Source organism: Canis lupus, chromosome 30, assembly GCF_048164855.1.
Source record: "Canis lupus baileyi chromosome 30, mCanLup2.hap1, whole genome shotgun sequence".
In the NCBI taxonomy this organism is placed as follows: Eukaryota; Metazoa; Chordata; class Mammalia; order Carnivora; family Canidae; genus Canis; species Canis lupus.
This window is the reverse complement of record NC_132867.1, coordinates 25,903,712-25,924,214: the sequence shown is the minus strand read 5'-3', so window position 1 is coordinate 25,924,214 and position 20,503 is coordinate 25,903,712. Positions and strand designations below refer to the sequence as shown.

Genomic DNA, 20,503 nt, shown 5'->3' with positions numbered 1-20,503 from the left:
GGGAATGTGTGTTTAGACTCCACAGGAGTTGTTCCATTTTGTTACAGAAAACAAAGCTTTTGATAGTCCAGCCTCCAAGTGTAGAAAGCAGCCTTAGAGAAGCTGGAAGCTGTATACAGCTGTGTCCTGTGCCATGAGCCCTTGGCCTGTAGAGCCCACTGGAGACTTGTGAAGCCTTGGCTCAGTAGAGCAGTCCTCAGAGGACATCCTACTCGGTTCTCTCTCTACATTTTCCTTTTTCTTAGATGACCCACTTCTGTGTCCTCACATCCCTGAGTACAGGCTCAGGGATGATCAGTAAGTGGTTTAAATCATCAAGCTCCTGATAAAGCAAGCCAAGTTAAAGGGATCCAGAAGAAACATTGTTAGTGTTTGCATATAGGGTGAAGCCCTATGTTTGTACCTACATATTGATCAGAACACTACCATAATCTTATGGGTAAGAGCAAAATTTAGAAGACATTTTGTTTATATTTTATTTTTTTAGAACTTTATTTTTAAATGATCTCTGCACCCAATGTGGGGCTCAAATCCACAACCCAGAGATCAAGAGTTGCATGCCCCACCAACTGAGCCAGCCAGGCGTCCCTAGAAGACATTTTAGAAATATGTTTATTGAAATGTTGCTTGTTCTTTTCTGCCATTCTAATGTTAAAAAAGCTTTCCCATTTATTTGCATTATTATGACACTAGTCTTGTGATTTAGACTACATTCATAGCAAGCAATTACAGGATGTCAATTTCCAACTAGAATCATGATCTTGATGATAATTCAACTATTGGAAAATCATCAGAGGGGTTGCTCAGTTGTTGCAGAATGATTGGTTCTTGAAGACATGGAATACTCAGGGGGTACCTCTCTCCAATCCTTGACATGGGATTGAGATCACTACAGAATCCATAAAAAGTCACAATAAAGTGTATTAAATGTGATTTAAAACACACTAATATATATTACAGTAAAATAATTTTTAAAAATTTATCAAATAATATTTAGAAAACTAAGTTCTTCATTCCCATTCACAAACATGCTTACCAACACTTTTTTTTTCTTATTCCTATAATGGCTCCATGGCCCTCTGGGTTACAGAAGCCCAATAAAGGGTGCCCAATACCTGGACACATTCTTTCACTCTCCACCTGTCTGTACCTACCTGGTCATCACCTAAGAACTCAGCTGCCCAAGGTGTCATGATTTTTCCCCTCAATGCCATATGTCCTGCATAATCCTTCACATATACTATTACATCATCTCTCCTTTTATTCTACTTCAATCCATACTGATGAGAAAATCACCTTCCCAAAGCATATTTGTTTGCATATTCAAAAAATCTCTGGTAACTGCACATCACACACTCTTTATGTGATATTCAAAGCCCACCAGGATGATGATACAATCAGATTCCTCAACACTTTTTCCCATCCCCCCACCCCCGCCATGTACTTTTTGCTTTCAACAAAAGTGCTCTCTTGCTTCTATGCTTTTGCTCAATCTGGAATCAGTCCCTAGTCTTTCCTTTATCTGCCCAAGAAACTTTCCCTAAGCAACCAATTCTAAACATTTTGGCCAATGGCACCATGTTTTGTAGCACTTGACCTTTCATATATATGTGCCTTCAACCTATAGGCAAAAATCATGACCCATCCTGAAGTACTCAGCCCAATGGTTTAAACATAGTAGACACTCAAATATTTGCTAAATGCCTGATGCCTTTTACCTTGTGTTTTTCAGTGGCACCACCCCCCTATAGTTATGACCATGAGATGGAATACTGTGCCGACTTGCCACCTCCCTACTCCCCGACCCCACAGGCTTCAGCACAGCGTTCTCCACCCCCTCCTTACCCTGGAAATTCGAGGAAACAGTCCTTCTCCCAGAACAGAATATGTGCCAATCAGAGATCTTGCATGGAATAAAAAGCCTCTACTCAGAAACAAGAGAGAATTGCTCTAAGGAATACTTTTTTGGGGTCAAACAATATGTCAAATGAAATATCCAGGCTGAGATACTGACACTTCTCTGAGCTGACCCCATCTGGAGTACTGATCAATGCAAGAATATGCAGAAAAGAGTAACGAGATAGACAAAACATCTGAAACTCATATCGCTTAAGGAAATTGCAATTGCAATACTGATCCAGGAAAAGAGAAGAATGTTGTAAGAGAAGAGAACAGCCTGGACTGCATAAGGAAACAACTATATTCTGTGTAGCTTTAAAAGTCAGAACTAGAATCATCCATTCTTTTGTTAATCAATAAATACTGTTCAAGTATGTGAGAGCCTACTCTGTGCCTTTCACTGTTTGAAGCACTGGATGGAAGCTACAGGAACTTTGATTTCTGGTTAAGAACAAGGAGCTTTGGTTTCAGGATAAGAAAGAGGAGTTGGAGCTTCCTTATTAGATTGTTTTGTGAAGTTCCCTATTACTAAGACTTCAAACGGAATCTATCTGGTAGAGAAATGTTCTAGAAAGGACAGCTAAATCAAATGGTAGATAGGTCCCAAACATTCTACTCATGGTTTAGGTAAGTGTGAAGTAAATTTCTATGCCTCCAATAATGAAAACAACTGGAATAGTTGAATCTTTTCTATTTAATTTGACAGTTAAAACAGGACCAGAGGGATTCAACAGCTGCCTGAAGCCAAGAACTCTTTAGTGCTAGCTACTGCTACCTAAAAATCATCTGACTTTAATTAGTGTTTTATTATAACAAAGGTTATTCCAACTGCGGGGGAAAAAAATTGTATTAAATTCCACAAGCAACAAATACTTCTTTTCAGATCAAAAGATTAGAAGCCAAATAGTTCGAAGGGATTTTACATCAGGGAGTAAAACTGTAGAACTTGTCCATGAAGATATATAATAGTTTATGCAAAGAAGAAGGAAAAATGAAATTTGGATTCTGGTCTGTGGAATTCCATTCATATATGGTCTAGGCAAATTTGTTTCTCTTCTGTAATATTTTGGAAATCTATTCCCTTATAAAAGTTATATAGTTAATAGAAAGGTTAAGATATTGACATCAAACTGTTGCCTTTTGCCAAAACCCAAATGTTACCAAGTGCCTACCTTCAAGTATAAAACTTTTTACTAAATAATTCTAATGTGCCGTATTTTGCTGCAAGTGACCTTAACATTTATATTTTTATGTGGGTCCTTTTGTGTATTTAAAATTTACATTGACAAAATATTGGGGGAAAGTGATGTTACTAAGATGGTGACATACATCATGCCTTAATTTGCTCCCCCTCACAAGAACAACCAACAATTATCCAAAAACAAGACACCACAGAGAGAATCCTAGAACACAGGAATGAGGCTGAAGCACCCCCTTCCCGCACTTCAGAGACCAAGATAGACTGCATTAGAGGGGTAAAAGAAGTGTCTACATGTTGACTGTATTGCTCCTCCCCCCAGGACAGTATAGCACCATAGGGAGAGGTGTCTCCTAAGCTTCCACTTCTTCCAGTGGAAAAGAGAACCCAAGAGGGAGCAATCAGGCACTGGCCCCCCAGCATTGTGGGTCACTCTGTGGGCATCCATACCCTCATCACATACTGCTGGAATTGTAGGGCTCAGCCAACAGAAATATAACTGTGACAGAGAATGAGGAAGGGGCTTGCAACAACTAGCACATGTTTGTTGGCAGACCAGGTTCATATTGGCAGTGTCTAAATAGTAATTAGACCTATTTACTCAGTGGCCTTACTCATCTGCTGAACCAAACTGGGAAGAGTGAACTTGGAAGAGGTGCATATCTGCTTGATTCAGATTCTCAAACAAAAATTTTGCCAGCCCCACAGCCCAGCTTGCTCGTACCCAGGCAGGGCACTGAGTAACAGCCCCATCTACCATGGAGAGTGCCTTCAGCCCCATCTGAGCAGAAGGGCTCGAGACAACTCCTGAAAGCTCCATGGCCTAGAGCTGAGAGAAGGGAGAGCCAGTAGTTTGCAAAGTCAGTGGCCTCATTTGGCCAGGGATCATAAAAGGCATGGGTCTGCTTGAGTTAAGACAACAAAGAGCTTTACCAGTTTTAGAGCTGCTTTTCCTGTTGCACACAGGCAGGGAAACTAATGTATGGCCTTGCTCATTCCTGAATATAGCATTCAGCTATCTGACCAGGGAACTTAACCAGAACACACAGGAACTGCATAGTCCCTCTAACAGCCCTACATACAGTGACACTTGAACAGAGAGCACAGCCCATGGCTTCCTCCATCTGTAGAGCATCACCTGATCAGGGAATTCATTGGACACTCAGACCTGATTTGGAATCCCCGAATAATGATCTTTAATGGGCTCTGAACATTGGCTGCTGTCCTGCCAGAGCAGAGAAGCAGGAAACATAGCTCCATCTACTACTGAATATAGACCCAATCCCAATCATCTAATAAGTCTTAGAAGAGAATAAGTCAACTGAAGACCCGGTCCTACAGCCTCATTTGGATTGGGAACCAAGCCAGCAGTCATATCCAATTATTTTCAGCCAGTGGCACAACACTCCATCCTTGTCCTCAGGACTTGAATAGTTGCCTTGCCCAAAGCAGTCCATAATAGCAGGCCCAACCTGCCCAAAGACATTACCAACAGACACACCCAGGAAAACAAAATGATCTGACCAGTGAAGTTACCTCTGCCAAAGCAAAACTGTAAAGTCTGGAAGTGAAGATTAATTACTCAAATGCTCAGATACCTATGCAAGAAATCAAGGATCATGGAAAATCAGGAAATATGAATGAACCACCAAAAGAAACTAAAAGGCTCCAACAACTGACCTTAAAGAAATGGAAATTTATAAACTATCAGACAAAGAATTCAGAATAATTCCCTTAAAGAGGTTTAGTGAACTTTGAGAGAACAGAGACAAACAATGAAACAAAATTAGGAAAACAATGCATGAACAGAAAGAGACATCTGACTAGGAAATAGCAACCATCAAAAAAAAAAAACAAAAAACAAAAACAAAAACAAATCCCAGAGTTGAAAAATACAATAAATGAACTAAAAAATTTAGTAGAGAGTTTCAAAAGTAGATTCAAACATGCAGAAAAAAAATCAGCAGCCTAAAGGGTAGGACATTGGAAATTATCCAGTCAAAAAAGAAAAAAATTAAAAACAGCAAAGATAGCCTATGGAAATTATATGACAATGAAAAGAAATAACATTTGCATCATAGGAATTCCAGAAGGAGAAAAGGGACAGAAAATCTATTTAAAACAATAATGGCTGAAAACTTCTTGAACCTGGGGAGAAAGATGGATATCTAGATCCATGAGGCCCAAAGGATCCCAAACAGGCTGAACCTTAGAGGGCTACACTGAAACACATTATAATTATATTGTCAAGACTCAAAGACAAAATATTTTTAATAGCACCAAGAGAAAAGAGAGAACTTACATACAAGGAACCCCTTATAAGACTATTGGATTTCTCCACAGAAACTCTTCAGGCCAGGAGAAAATGGGATGACATAGTCAAAATATTAAAAGAAAACTGTCAACCAAAATTCTATAGCTGGCAAAGCTGTCCATCAGAAATGAAGGAAGGCTAAAGACTGTCCTGAACAAACAAAAGCTAAGGGGGTTAATTACAACCAGACCTGCCTTACAAGAAATTCCAAAGGGAGTTCTTTAACTACCTTTATAAATAATATTACAAAAACACAGAAAGGTAACATGAATCTCACTGGCAATAGCATATATGTAGTCATAATGGGATTCTGCAATATGGTAATAGTGATATATCACTCACTTACAACTCTAGTTTAAAATTCTCTTAAGAGGAATGTAGCAAGAAAAACCATAAATACAATAATCTGTTATTAGTTACACCATATAAAAAATATAAGTTGTAACAGCAATAATCTAAAATGAGAGGGGCAGAAGTAAAAGTGTAAAGTATAAAAATTCTATTTAAGTTATTAATATGTTTAAAATAGAGTGTTATAAGTTTAAGATATGTTGTGCACATCTCATGGTAACCACAAGGGAAGATCTAGTAATCACACAAAAGAACACAATAAATAAATCCAAGTATACTGACACCAAAAAGATCAAAACAATAAAGGACAGCAGGATATGATCAAGGAATGATGGCTCTACAAAAGAATGAGAAAAAAATTAACAAAATGGCAATAGTAAGCCTTTACCTACAGACAATTATGTTAAATGTAAATGCACTAAATTCTTCAATCAAAAGACATAGAATGGCTGAGTGGATTTAAAAAAACAAGATCCAACAATATCAGCCTAAAAGAGGTTCACTTTAGCCCTAAAGACACTGAGAGACTGAGAGTGAACATGAACAGACAGGAAAAAGACATTTCAAGCAAATGGTGACCAGGAAAAAAAAAAAAGGCAAGGATAGCTATACTTATATCAGACAAAATAGAATTTAAACTAAAAATAGTAAAAAAGAGTCAAAGGTCATTATGTGATGATAAAAGTGTGAATACATCAATAAGATATAACAATTATAAATATTTAAGTGCCCAAGAGAGGACTTAAATATATAAAGCAAAAACTAACAGAGTTAAAAGAAAAAATAAACAGTATTATAATAATAGTTGAGGACTTTAACACCCCACTTTCAAAAATAGATCATCCAGACAGAGAATCAATAAGGAAACAGTGAATTTGAACAACACTATAGACCAAATGGACCTAACAGTTGTATACAGAACATTCTACTCAACAACAGCAGAATACATATTCTTCCCAAGGGTACATGAAACATTTTCCAGGATAGACCATACGTTGGGACACAAAATTAGTCTTAGCAAATTTAGGAAGCCTGAACTCCTACCAAGTATCTTCTCTGATCACAATAGTGTGACACTAGAAATCAGTAATGAGGAAAACTGGAAAATTCACAAATATATAACAATTAACACTGTCCTCAACAACCAGTGGATCAAATAAGAAATTAAAATTTAAAAAGTTTATTGAGACAAATTAAAAATGGAAATACAACACATCAGAACTCATGGGAAGTAGCAAAAGCAGTTGTAAGAGAGAAGCTCATAGTAATAAATATCTACATTAAGAAGCAAGAAAGATCCCAAATATGCTACCTAACTCAATGCCTTAAGGAACTAGGAAAAGAAGAACTAATTGAGCCCAAAGTTAGCAAAAGAAAGAAAATAATGAAGATTAGAGCAGAAATAGAAAACATAAAAATAATAGAAAAGATAAACCAAACTAAGAGTTGGTTATCGTTGGAAAGATAAAATTGACAAAATCCTAGCCAGACCAACCGAGGGAAAAAAGACCCAAATCTACACAATTACAAATAGAAAAGGAGACATTACAGATGATACTTCAGAAATTCAAAGGATCATAAGAGATTCTGCTGGTGAGTATGTAAATTGGTGCAGCTACTATGGAAAATAGTATGGAGGAAATCTTTAAAAAATTAAAAATAGAACTATCAAATGATCTAGCAATTCCACTTCTGAGAATATGTCCAAAGAACATGGAAATACTACCTCAAAAAGATATCTTGTACCCCCATATTCATAGCAGCATTAGACAAGACATGGAAACAAACCAAGTGTCCATCAATGGATGAATGGATAAGGAAGATGTGTGTGTGTGTGTGTGTGTATGTGTGTGTGTGTGTTTACACAATGAAATGTAATTCAACTATTAAAAATGAGGAACACCTTGGAACACCAAGGATGGACCTTAAAAGTGATATGCTAAGCAAAATAAATCAGACAAAAAAAAAAGACCATATCCTCTATGATCTCACTTGCATGTGTGTTATCTTAAAAGGAAACAACAACTCATAGATAAAGAGATCAAACTTGTGGTTACCAGAGATGGTGGGTGGGAGGAATGGTGAATTAGAAGAAGGTGATCAAAAGTTATAAACTTCCAGTTGTAAGATAAATATGCATTAGGGAGGTAACATACAACATAATGACTAGAGCTAACATTGCTGTATGATATATAAGAAAGGTGTTAAGAGAGTAAATCCTAAGAGTTCTCATCATAAGAACATTTTTTTGTTATATCTTCTTTACTTTCATTTTATTGTATCTATATGAGAAGGTGGATGTTATCTAACTTACAATGATAATCATTTTACAACATATGTAAAGCAAACCATCATGCTGTATGCCTTAAACTTATACAGTGATGCATGTCAGCTATTTCTCAATAAAACTGAACAACAATAAATAAATAAATAAATAAATAAATAAATAAATAAATCTGAACAACAACAAAACTGTATCACTTTTATTCACCAGAAGTACACCATGATGAACACAACTTGCTAGTAGCTGGTTAGAAAGATCTTTCTTACAAGTCTGCTTAAATACACTGCACTGCATGCATAAAAGAATACTGGGAAAAGATGTTCAAATTTTTATGTCACTTTGTAGTTAAATCTAAAATGTTTAATCTAACATCATCATCATAATTCAGTGAAGTCCCAAAATGATTCTAAGAATTTTGCTGAATAAAATAATCAAAAGAAGTATCTTAAGGTATAAAATTATAGTTCCTGTCCTTGTAGTTAGGAAACTTAGTACTTCATAGAAGTATCATATTTTCTTTCAGATACATTGATCTGACTGAAATGAAGTCTAGCTGATCAGATCTAAAAGCTAGATTTGTTTTGAATGACTTACTTGATTTGTAGGCACTGATGATTTTCTGACTTAAAAGGACACAAAGCACTCAAGAGTTCCAGCCTATTCTAAGGACTGGAATTTTAGCACAGTTTTAACAGTACATATGCTTTCTCTCTCTTCTGCAAGTGTGACCAGATCCAATTACACAGCAGCTCTGCAACTCAAAGTGTGGGGGTCTCTGTGACATTTACAATGTTGGTTGCAAATGAGCCATAAATTCCTTAAGAAAAATGGAAGGAAAAGACCAGATTGCAAATTGAATTCTCATCATCTTTGTCATCAATAAACATTTATTGTGTACCTCCTATGTTCTGCAAACACTACCCGCATAGGAGCCATCTGAATCCACGAATCCACCTCATCCCCCCTTTGGGTTGTTTTATGGCTACCCTTACGGCACAGCACAGACCCAAAGACCTACACTGATGACTATTTTTACTGTTTGTTTTTAGTGTCACAATAGGATAAATGTGCACATTATCCATATAGACTTTTGGAGTTACTGGTATTTTCATAGATGATACATCTTGAAGGAAAATAGTATATAATGTGACAGCTTTGAATTACAGTTATTTAAAAACTAATGTGTGTGCTATGGCCAGAGTGTTTACAATAAGCAATAAAATGAAATAACTCATTATAGTAAAGGTTGTATTTTAATCGTCTTGTGTCCATTTTGTTTCACCCTTCATTTCCGCTGATTTAGTCTCATTCTTTTGTACAGAAACAAGGGACTGAAGCCAGATAGACTTTATTTTGAATCCTGTCTCCTGCCTGTATGATTTGAAACAGGCTTCTTCGTCTCTATAAAATTTAACTTTCTGCTCTGGAAAACGTAAATAATATAATGAGGTTCATTAGGTTTTGTGAAAATTGGATGAATACATGCAAAATTCTAAGTATAGTGCTAGGCACATAAAAGATGTTCTATAAATATTAGCCCAAACTAAATTAACAAAAGAGTAACATAAGGAGGCCAGCCTCTGGAATGGTGCTATCCAACACATTAGCCACCAGCTACATATGGTTATTTGAATTCAAATAAATTGAAATTAAATTACATGAAAAATCCGCCTCTTCAGTCTCACTAATCACATTTCAAAGCTGCATAGATAGCCTCATGTAACTAGCAGCTGGCTTCCTGGGCAGTGCTGCTCTAGAAAAAAATCTATGCAAAATGTAATGAGGTACCAGAGAGGTAAAGAAGTAGCATTACAGTCATCTTGTCTAGACAGACTGTGCACTTTGTCATTAATTGCAGTGTCTTCCACAAACAGGTGTGATGAGGCCATTGTGGAAGTAAGGCTGTGATCTGCAAGAAGAAGCCCACTCAGTCCCTTCTCAGGGCCAGAAGCAGGGAGGCTATTGCAAGAGCTGTAGGGCTGAATGTAGAAGAGGGAACCTGGACCTGGCCAAGGAGCTGGTGAGACAGCTCAGAGTCTACTCTGTTCTGCTGAGCTGCCCTGCTCAGCAATAGAAGTCACTATAGGAGCATCCAAGGCCAAACATATCTTCCTAAGGTACAGCACTGAGGTGTGCTCTTCCATTATTTTATTATCTGGTTCCTGTCACCAAATGAAAACAGCGCTTACCATTCATCCATTCTACTCTCAACCGATCCTTGTTTAGCCAAACCCATTTTGCCAACTTTTGGCTCTAAGTGAGGTAGAGTTCTGGATGCATCAGACTATGTGAAGCCGGTCAAATAGCAGAACTCTGGATGCTATTGTTTTATTTGTAACTTAATTAAAACAACCTAACAGCAAGAGTGCCCCAGTCACATGATCATCTTCCTAATCACCACGCAAGCTGCTAAGGACTTCCAGATCCCCAGTCAGAATGTGGCTTAAATGTCCAATTTATATTTTCTAATTATAGGCCCAAGCTGCAAGGGTGATAGCTGAATTTAGAAGTCCAATGCTTTTCTGCTGCAGCCCCACTGGGTGATATGCTTCATTTCAAACCGTGTCAGGACCTCCAGAAAGGAAAGCACCATCACAAGCTTTAGAAAGATCTACAGGTGATTCTTATTTGTACCCTAAACCCCACCCAAACCTTTCCACCTATGATGGTAAAGGCAGAGGAAAGATCCAGGGCCTCAGAGTTAGACTTTGTTTCTCTCTTATCTCAGTCACCTCCTAGCTATGTTGTTCTGTGCCAAGTAACTTAGTTACCATTACTTAAGTCTTATCCAAAATATGTGAATAACACCACCCTTGCCAGGTTGTTGCAATGATTATAAACAGTATACTGAAAACATCTGTCACAAAGATTCTATCTGGGTTGGTGACTCAGGCAGACACAAATATACATATCTATCCTCTTTCCAACTTTTGTACTCCCACTTCTGAGCCTTACCACTTCTGTAAGCAGATAGACACCACTGCTGTGGAATGAACGAGCTTAGAACTTAGATGCTTAAAACATTAATGATGTCGGTTTCTATAGGCCTGGAACCTGGGTGTGGCTTAGCTGGGTTACCTGGCTCAGGGATTCCCATAGGGCCACGGTCATCTCAGTGTGCCTCCAAGCTCATTCACATGCATAGAGGATTCTGTTGACAGGATTCTATTCCTTATAGGCTTATGGACTGAGGGCCTCCTTTACCCACTGACTATTGGCCAGAGACCACTCGCATCTTGAAATATGTCAGCTCGCTCCCCCAGTGCAAGCAAGCAACAAGAGCCATAAAGTGAGAGCGCATGCTAGCAAAATATACTGCCAGCAAGAGGGGAGTCACAGACTTAAAACCCAATCTTGGAAGTGACATGCCATCACTTTTGCCATGTTCAGTTCCTTAGAATCAGGTCACTAGGTCAAGTCTGCACAAAAGAGGAGGAGATTACATGAGACCACAAATACCAGGAGGTGAGAGCATTAGCTATCTTAGTAGTCAGCCAACCAGAGCAGGGATATTTCATCTCATTCTCTGTTAAGTCCATTATTTGGAGTTTAGGCGATCTTCCCTCTAATGGGAATATACCAGCTCAACAGCTCAAAGAATCTCAGGGCCAAGCTTGGCTGTGATCAAATTGCTTTCAGTGAATTGACGAGGGTAGAAGAGAGCCAGCGACAGTCCCGGGGCCGTGTTAATTGGGGGAGTGCTGCTCAGAAATACTAAACAGAGACGCACATTTGTGTTTCTCATGAGCTTCATTTATGAGCTTCACTAAAGCACATCACATTTTGGCACGGAATGGAGTAAACCACATACCGCATACCTTATGGACAAGTCTTAACGTGGCCCCAGTTCTAACCTTTGTTTCAACTTTGTTCCAAGATATTTAATCTCCATCAAGAAAAGAATTCCAAGACAAGTTTCCAGATGAGTGTTCAGTGGATCAAGTTGCCACCTAACCTATTCTTGAATACCTTCACTAAAAAGTGGAAAACAAATCTAAGGAAATGTCTGGAACTGCAGAAACATGTGCTGGGAATTTTGCCTTCTCCGGATGCCTTAAGGAATATATGATTTTAAAAAATTCAGTGAGTTTCTTTTATTCCCATTTCAGCTCTGCTTCCCCTCTTCCGACCCAACTTTGGGCAGCTTTTGAGTGTGCGTTGCCTGACACATCATAGTGTGAAGAAGAGGCAGGGGAATCGCTTTCTGAATCACATTTGATTATAGGCAGTAAGTAAATAAGAGATCTCATATTGTTTCCATGACCTGAGGGATGGATAGAGCCAAGTGATTCAGCTTTACTATTCGGGATCTTATTGTAAGTTAGAGTCTTCATTATCACACATCTTGTGTATTATTTTCTCTGTTGACTGGAAGAGCTTGAAAGCAGTTCAGAAGAATTATAGTAGTTAAAAGACCAGTTCTTTCTGCTCTGTCTATAAAAATGCATTTTACAGACAAAGAGACCCACTCCCTGGGTCTCTTGCCACCACCTGAACACATGAGACAAACTTCCTTCTTCAAAAAGTCTCTGACTTCTTCTGTGGAATCCCTGCTCATCTTTCCAGATGTAGCTAGATGGCTTATACTCTGAGAGGTGTGATGGTTTCTGTGTCAGAATTCATGGATTCTCACCTCTGGTCTTTAGGGTACCTATTCTGTACCCTTCTTATATACCTTGCCCAGATTTCTTAACTGTTTTTAAGAATTCGAGGAAGAGATTTTATAGTGAGCAGCATATCCTCCATGGGGTCCGTTATCCAAGATAGAGGTCAAAGAACTGGATAAAAGCTTATAGTTTCATAGTTTTTAATTGATGATACATGTCAATCCAGATATACTGTCATTAAGCACAGTATTAACACATGTCCATTCAAGTAAATGAACAGGCTCGTCTTGACTGATTCAGTGAGAACAAGACAACATGTCAGTTTGGGAGTGGCTCTCTTCAGATTAAAATTGAGCTCATTTTTTACATAAAAAAAATACCAACCAAATATCAGAAAAGAATTGCCTCATAAATCACATTTCCCATAGAACAGAATACAATGTAATTTAAACTTTAGAAGCAATGTCCAAAGGGATTAACTAAAGGCATTTTTACCAAAATAAGATATCATAGTTTTCACATTGCCATTTCCTTGGTGTATGTTAAAACAACAACAACAACAATAAATATTCAGAAATGAAGTAAAAAAGAAAACAAAACTGCTGGAAATAGGATTTAAAATGGCTACCAACTTTTGTGCTATTATTATTTGATATGTAGAGAAAGCCATAGTGATTTTTTTTTTTTTTTAGCAATAGTGATTAATCTAAATTCTGAAAAGCAGTACTGCTTTACCACTGTAAAAAAGATTCTCAATGGTTCTTAGGAATGTATTACTTTACATCATCGTAATTTTTTCTGGTGCCAGGCACTGTTATAAGCACTTTACTTTTAAGTATCCCAGAGTATACAGAATCTTCCAATCCCAGGGTATACGTGTTATTCTTCCCATTTTGCAGATCTAGAAACTGTAAATGTAGCACTTTATAGTCCTTAAAAAAAGTCTTTCAGTGAGAATACATTTCTAATGATGCAAAGAAATATCTCCATATTTACTCTCTGTAAAAGCTACCCATGGTGATTCTCTGGCTGATTACAGAAGCTGTCTTTCCATGGTTTAAGTTCAAAGTGGATGATTATACGTGTTTGAACAATCTTAATGACTCATATCCTTTCCTTTGGCCTTCTGTTGCAATTCATCACTTGGTCTTCTTCAGTCCCAGTTTTTATGTACATTGTGGATGAGATGGAGAGTAAAGGACCCTTTTATATCTGATACAGCACCTGTTCCCAGCAGACACCTCACCCAATTATCTCCCAGGGCATGACTTTTGCCAATACAGAAACCACTCTGAATTTTCTGTGGATGCTCTGTATTTCCTTTTGACCAGGACAAAAGGATGAGTCAATACTTATAAAAAAAAAAAGAGAGAGAGAGAGAGAGAGAGAGATAAAGGAAGGGGACATCTGCAAAATGATGTGAACTTTTAACTAATTTGAAGGGACAGTCACAACTGTTGGTAGCACGAATGAAAACTGTAAAAACAGCATCTACTTTCTTCATATCTCCATATTCCTATGGAACTGGTTGTTGGCTTTCTGTTATACATTTAAAAAAAAATCTCAAGATGTTGGCAGAATTTTAAAAGAAAAAATACATAGAAACAATAAAATATTAAATTAGTCAATAGCAATATCTTAGGATAGTTAGGGGAAATGTTTAAAAAAGAAAAAGGCAGTCTTTCTTAGTCTTCTAGATAATTCTGCATAAACAGCAGAGTCCTACAGTAATCCAGGAATAAAGTAGTTTTTCCCATCATAAAGCTATATATGAATGAATGTCAAAAATTAAAATATTTATGAGGTCTGTATTTCTCCAGGTCATAGCTATCTAGTAACGATACTTCCATATCGGGGGCCTCATTTGCTATTGTAAGACTTCCAGATTCCTGCAACATAGAGCCTATAATTATATTTGGGAGACCCCAGAAAGTATATCTGGGGCTTCCCATTTATCAGGTTGTACCTTCCATATCTTTCTCTCTAGCTCCCCTTTACTGATGCTATTGACGAGACAGATGCCAATCACTAGATTGCATGTAGGTCATGTGGTACTGCCATGCTGCTAAAGAGCACCGTTAAGATGGTTTGGTGGCCCAGCCACCAATACTGTTGTTACTGCAGGAAATTCTGTATTGCAATGTCACTGCCCACTGTTGCAGTAGCAGAGCTATCCTGGAGAATGACTGGGGTGCGGTGTCTGCCTCTGGCTGTTGTTGAAACCTATTGGCCACATATGCCAATAGAGCTAGGACACATACATCTTGAGGCCTGGGTCACTGAAGGGGTGGACTCTCCAATATACCAGAGTTTCCTATGTTCTCTCCCTTAACAAATGAAGAAAATGCTGCACTTTGAGCTCAATGGGAAAGTAGCTCTTTCTCAGAAGATGCTAAGCTCAAAGCAGCAATACTGCATGTTCTCAAGATCTCAGGACCTACCTTGTGAAAATATTTCTTTCATTTTTGACCTAACATCCTCTCTTCTACCTTAAGCGTAGACATAGATCTATAAGGAAAGAACTTTAGGACAAATTCTAGTGTTAGATATTGTGCTATTATTATTTTTTAAAATCCACTCTTCTCTGAAACCTGGGATATTTTATGGGAACAATTCTTCCCCTTTCCTCCCCGAAGATGAACCTTGCCCAGATTTCATCATCTCTCATACAAATAAAATCTCAGTGGATCTGTTCCAGATGTCCATTCAGTCATTTGGACATTCTAGGAGTGAACAATTGAAGTTTAGTATGGGCAACTGCCTTCTGCATAAACAAAATACAAAGGTTTAAATAACTAGCCCATATCTCCCAGTAAAGAATAAATAAGGGGGCAGCCCGGGTGGCTCAGCGGTTTAGCGCTGCCTTCAGCCCAGAGCCTGATCCTGGAGACCTGGGTTTGAGTCCCATGTTGGGCTCCATGCATGGATCCTGCTTCTCCCTCTGCCTATATCTCTGCTTCTCTCTCTCTCTCTCAAATTCTCTCTCTCTCTCTCTCTGTCTGTCTCTCATGAATAAACAAATAAAATCTTTTAAAAGAATAATAAATAGGTATACAGTAGAACTTAACTGAAACTAGTGCTTGGTCAAATTCAAATGAACAGAGAAAAATAATTTTATCAAACTATTTAGATGGATTCATTATTTCTTTCATTTTTTAATGTGATTTGACTGTAATTTTGGCAATTGGTAGACAAGTTCTTAAAGACAGCTCAGTAGAAATAAAAATAAAGGCCAAATGTTTACTCATTATATAATAATTTTTGAGCAAATATACGGCATGATACAAGATACCCAAAATGTTGGATGAACAAAATGCTGAACAGAAATTTAAAAAGTACTCTTTCCATTAACCCTTTCTGTACCACATACTTCACATCTTGTCCTTCTAGATTCACTCTCCATCCCTCTTCCCTGTATCTCTTCCCAGGGAGTCTATACTGCATGGACTGTATCAATAAGTTCCCTTGCCTACTGGGTTTCCTACTGAGTTTGGTCAACTGGGAGCCTCCCCAAAAAATCAGAAGGAAAATGCAGAATAGGAAAGGGTATTTACTTGGAGTATTTATTTGGGCTATGCCTCTCAAACAAAAGCTGTTTCTGCTGGCTCCCACCTCTGCCCCATTCAGCCCCAGAGCTAGTAACATTCCCCACTGATACTAGCTTGGGGATACTGCAGTACCCCTTGTAATTTCTCTTAACTCTACTTCCACGTTTCATTAAATCCTCTTCACAATTATCCAGTTTGAGTGTGCCATTTGTTTCTTGCCTTCATTGAAATACTCATTTTTTTTCTTTTAAAAATTTATTTATTTATTTGAGAAAGAGAGAGGAACAAGCACAAACAGGGGTGGGGCAGAAGGAGAGGGGGAGAAGCAAATTCATCACTGATCTCAGAGCCCGACTCAGGGCTCAATCTCATGACCCTGAAATCATGAACCCAGCCAAACTCAAGAGTAAGATGCCCAACTGACTGAGCCTCCTAGGTTCCCCTGAAACACTCATTCTTAAAAAAAATATATCTGAATATGAATCATTTAGTATATTAAATAGACCAGAGACTCTTCTCGACTGCTCTGGATTTCATTACCTATTATTTAAGAAAGTAGGCAGGAGTCCCAGCTCTACCACTAACCAGCTTCAGGAGAATGAAGAATTCTCCAGGGCCACTGATTTCTTAAAAACAAATTAAAGGTGTTAGATTAAACGATTTCTAAGATAATTTCTAGCTCTGTGAGCCTATAAGGGACTAATAAATTGCTTTGTGGCAGCTTTCAAGGATGAACAAGCCAATAGAAACAACTGCACAGACAGAGCTGTAAGATACCATAGGAATATTTTTATGTAACATCCTTATTTCTTAGGTGAGGAAACAGACACAGAAGAGAAAGGAGACTTTTTCAAAGTCACTGGTGAAAAGCACACTTCTTTTTTTAAAAAATATTTTATTTATTTATTCATGAAAGACACAGAGACACAGGCAGAAGGAGAAGCAGGCTCCCTGCAGGGAGCCCAACATGGGACTCAATCCCGGGTCTCCAGGATCAGGCCCTGGGCTGAAGGTGGCGCTAAACCGCTGAGCCACTCAAGCTGCCCGAAAAGCACACTTCTTAAAGGCAACCAGCAGGACCTTGAATTCCTTGCTTTTATCCACTGCACTACTTCACTTCTCTTCACACTTGTTGGCTCAGGTTGTTATTTCCACACTCTTTCCTGCTCTTTGCACATACTGATACCCTGTCTTTCTCATTTTCAGGTCTCAGTTGAAATACCAAATGATAAAAATAAGGTTTTCCTAAAAACCCAATCTAAGTAAGTCTCCAACAACCCCTTAGCATTGCTCTGTATCACAATTTCCTGTGTGCTGCCTTCACAGCACTTATCCCAGGATGTAATTAAATATTTTTTGTTTATTTGTTTCTGTTCTGTCCCCTTTCTCCACTAGACTGTAAACTCCCTGGGACCAGGGGCATATGTTTCATGCATCTCTATACCTAAGACCCAGTAAAATGTCTGGAGCAATATAGGCACTCAGGAAAAGTATATATTGAATTCATTATTGAATGTGTTTTACAGAACTACAAACTCGGGTAGAGGATGTAGTCGTCCAAATGTTGTAATAAGAGAAAAAGTTAGATTTAAGTCCAAAGTTCTTAAAATTTGAAGTGATCATCTCAAGAAACTATCTCCTTCTTTCTCTACTCCTTTTCTATACAGCCCTCCCTAATGGGCATGATTCACAGTGAGGGGTGATATTATCACCACTACCAAGAACCTGGGAGTCTTTGGAATAATGTGATAGCATTTCAACTGACACTATGTCTAAGGAGATGCTACTGGAATGTAATTACCACGAATGGCAATCATGTAAAACAACGAATTGCCCTTCCCTAAATGCCACAGAGGTCAATATTTTCTCTAAGATTTTGCTTCCTCGGGTACCTCAGAGTCACCTAAAAGATACAAACCCATGATAACATGAAATACCATTAATTTTGAATGTTTCAGATAGTTAGTAACCCTAACACATGCCATTGGCAATAACTGCTCAGCTGACTGACTGGTCTGAGGAACAAAGGATTATTAATAAATGTTCTATCTCTATTCTCTTCTTCCAACTTCAGGGACTGGTGGTTACACAGCAAGAATATCTCAAGTCGTGTTTTGGCTTCCCTTACTGCAGTTTTGCTTTGACAGCTATGTTTCACCCATATAATGGCCACATGTTGCTGCCTCCAAGGGATGGATGCAAATATCCATTGTTCAAGCCAGGATATATTTTTACCTGACAGCAACCTGCGTTCTATTCAAAGCAGAGCTTCATTTTATTGTTAGTGAAAAAGCAAGGAATAACTAGTGAATGTACAAGTTGTTGTGAATATGAATAACTCATATTGAACATAAGTCCTTTTTATGGTCTCCATTCATTAGGGAGAGATCCAATCAGGCAGCACTGTTTTCATGTCACCAGGCTTAAAGTAAGTCTTTGGAAATAAAAACATCCGCTTTTACATGTCCAGAGCATGGATTTAAGTTTTAGGGCCTGACTTAGAGATAATAAGATAGCATTAAAGTTAAAATAGTAGGCAGTATTTCTACTTAATACTAGGGAAAACAAAACAGAAACATCCGTCAGGTTACCAAAAAGTGAGCCTGGTACATTTGTGGACATCCACTTTAGAATCACTTTCATTCACTTATTCATGCATTCAGGCATTTATTTAATCAACATTTTTATTGAGGACCTATTTTGTGTCAGACACTAAATGCTGGGTTGATAGCAATGAAGCAAATGGACCTGATACCTTGACTTTAGAGATTACAGCAATCTCTATGTTCTGTACCAGGAAAAAAAAACAGTCAATACAAAACTAATTTATTAAATTCAATTATAGGAATTTATCAAATGCAACTGTCAAGTCACATCAGACCAAGGAGAAACCCTTACAGGTCATTAAGCTTGAATGCATTATCTCAAAGGTAGGAATGCTGAAATCATGGGAGGTGAAGTGGCTTGGCTGAGTTGAGTATACAGAGTAAGCTGCAGGCCTGGGGCTTAGACCAGTTAACACAGAGGAAGTTACAGAGGCTCTTCATCAACACATAAGGCTGACAAGGACCACTAAAAGACAAAATAAACTGTGTGCACTTAAGCTAAAGTTAAGCTCATAGCTTGTGTCACCCAAAGATTCTTCCTTAAAAACAACTGTCTTCTAAACCTGAGAGTTTTCCTTTTGTATTGTTTTAATGTGTTAACGTTGGCTATTTTCATTCAGTTTTATGAAGTCTATCGGTTATACATCTACAGTTCGTTTGCTTGTTGGTTGGTTTTAGCAAGGCTCAAAAACATTACGGTTATAAAAGCCCTTTTTAGAAGCCAATCTGAAAATGCTGCATGATGTATGAGCCCAACCATATGACATTATGAGAAAGGGCAAACTATGGAAATAATAAAACATTCGGTAGTTACCAGAGGCTAGGAAGGATGGAATAATGCATAGATGAAACATAGAGGATTGTCAAGGCAGTAAAATTACTGTCTGTCATAACAATGGTGGATCCATGTCATTATACATCTGTCCAAACGCACAGACTGTACAGCACCAAGAGGGAATCCTAATGTGAACTATGAACTCTGGGCGATGATGATGTGTCAACAGAGGCTCACCGAGCACAACCAGTGTGCCACTGTGGTGCAAGATTTTGCTAGTAGGAGAGACTGTACAGAAGTCAGGTCAGAGAGTATATGAAAAATCTTTGTATCTTCCCCTTAATTTCAGTATAAACCTAAAACTGCTCAAAAAAATTAAGTACAAATCATCAGATCAATAAACAAGGAGGGATGAGTAGGCCTACGTTTTCTAATTAATATTCCTTTATTCATTCAACAAACATTGCAAACGCCCTATATGTCAGTCACGATGGTAGGTGCTGGGGCTTTACCAGGGAACAGAAACTCTCTGGAGCTTCATTCGCATGGGGACAGAAAATAAAAATAACAAAAAGAGCATTGATTGTAGAAACAATCTGAAAAAAAAAAATAAAGTAAAAGGAGCCAGGGAACAAAATCCTGTGTTTGTTTGTTTGTTTGTTTTTTAAGATTTTATTTATTTATTCATGAGAGACACAGACATAAGCAGAGGGAGAAGCAGGCTCCCTACAGGGAGCCCAATGGTCCAATCCCAGGACCCCAGGATCAGAACCTGAGCCAAAGGCAAATATTCAACTACTGAGCCACTCAGATGGCTTTGGGGCATCTGATAGGGAGATCTGGGACTCTTGATTCAGTGCCATTTTAGCAGAAAACATAAAACGGTGAGGGAGTGAAGCTTGCAAATATCTAGGGCAAGAG

The 20,503-nt window shown here is 38.1% G+C and overlaps 1 protein-coding gene and 1 long non-coding RNA gene across 10 annotated transcripts in view; one reads left to right on the top strand and one right to left on the bottom strand.

The window, feature by feature from the left end:
* Positions 1-8,234, top strand: part of CYYR1 (cysteine and tyrosine rich 1) — a 106,474-nt gene extending 98,240 nt beyond the window's left edge. The window contains exon 4 of the mRNA XM_072806646.1: positions 1,733-8,234. Within this exon, the coding sequence (XP_072662747.1) occupies positions 1,733-1,917 (185 nt within the window). The 3' untranslated portion in view covers positions 1,918-8,234. The remainder of the gene's footprint in view (positions 1-1,732) is intronic.
* Positions 1-20,503, bottom strand: part of LOC140621525 (uncharacterized) — a 461,525-nt gene that overhangs the window by 185,680 nt on the left and 255,342 nt on the right. The window lies entirely within an intron of this gene.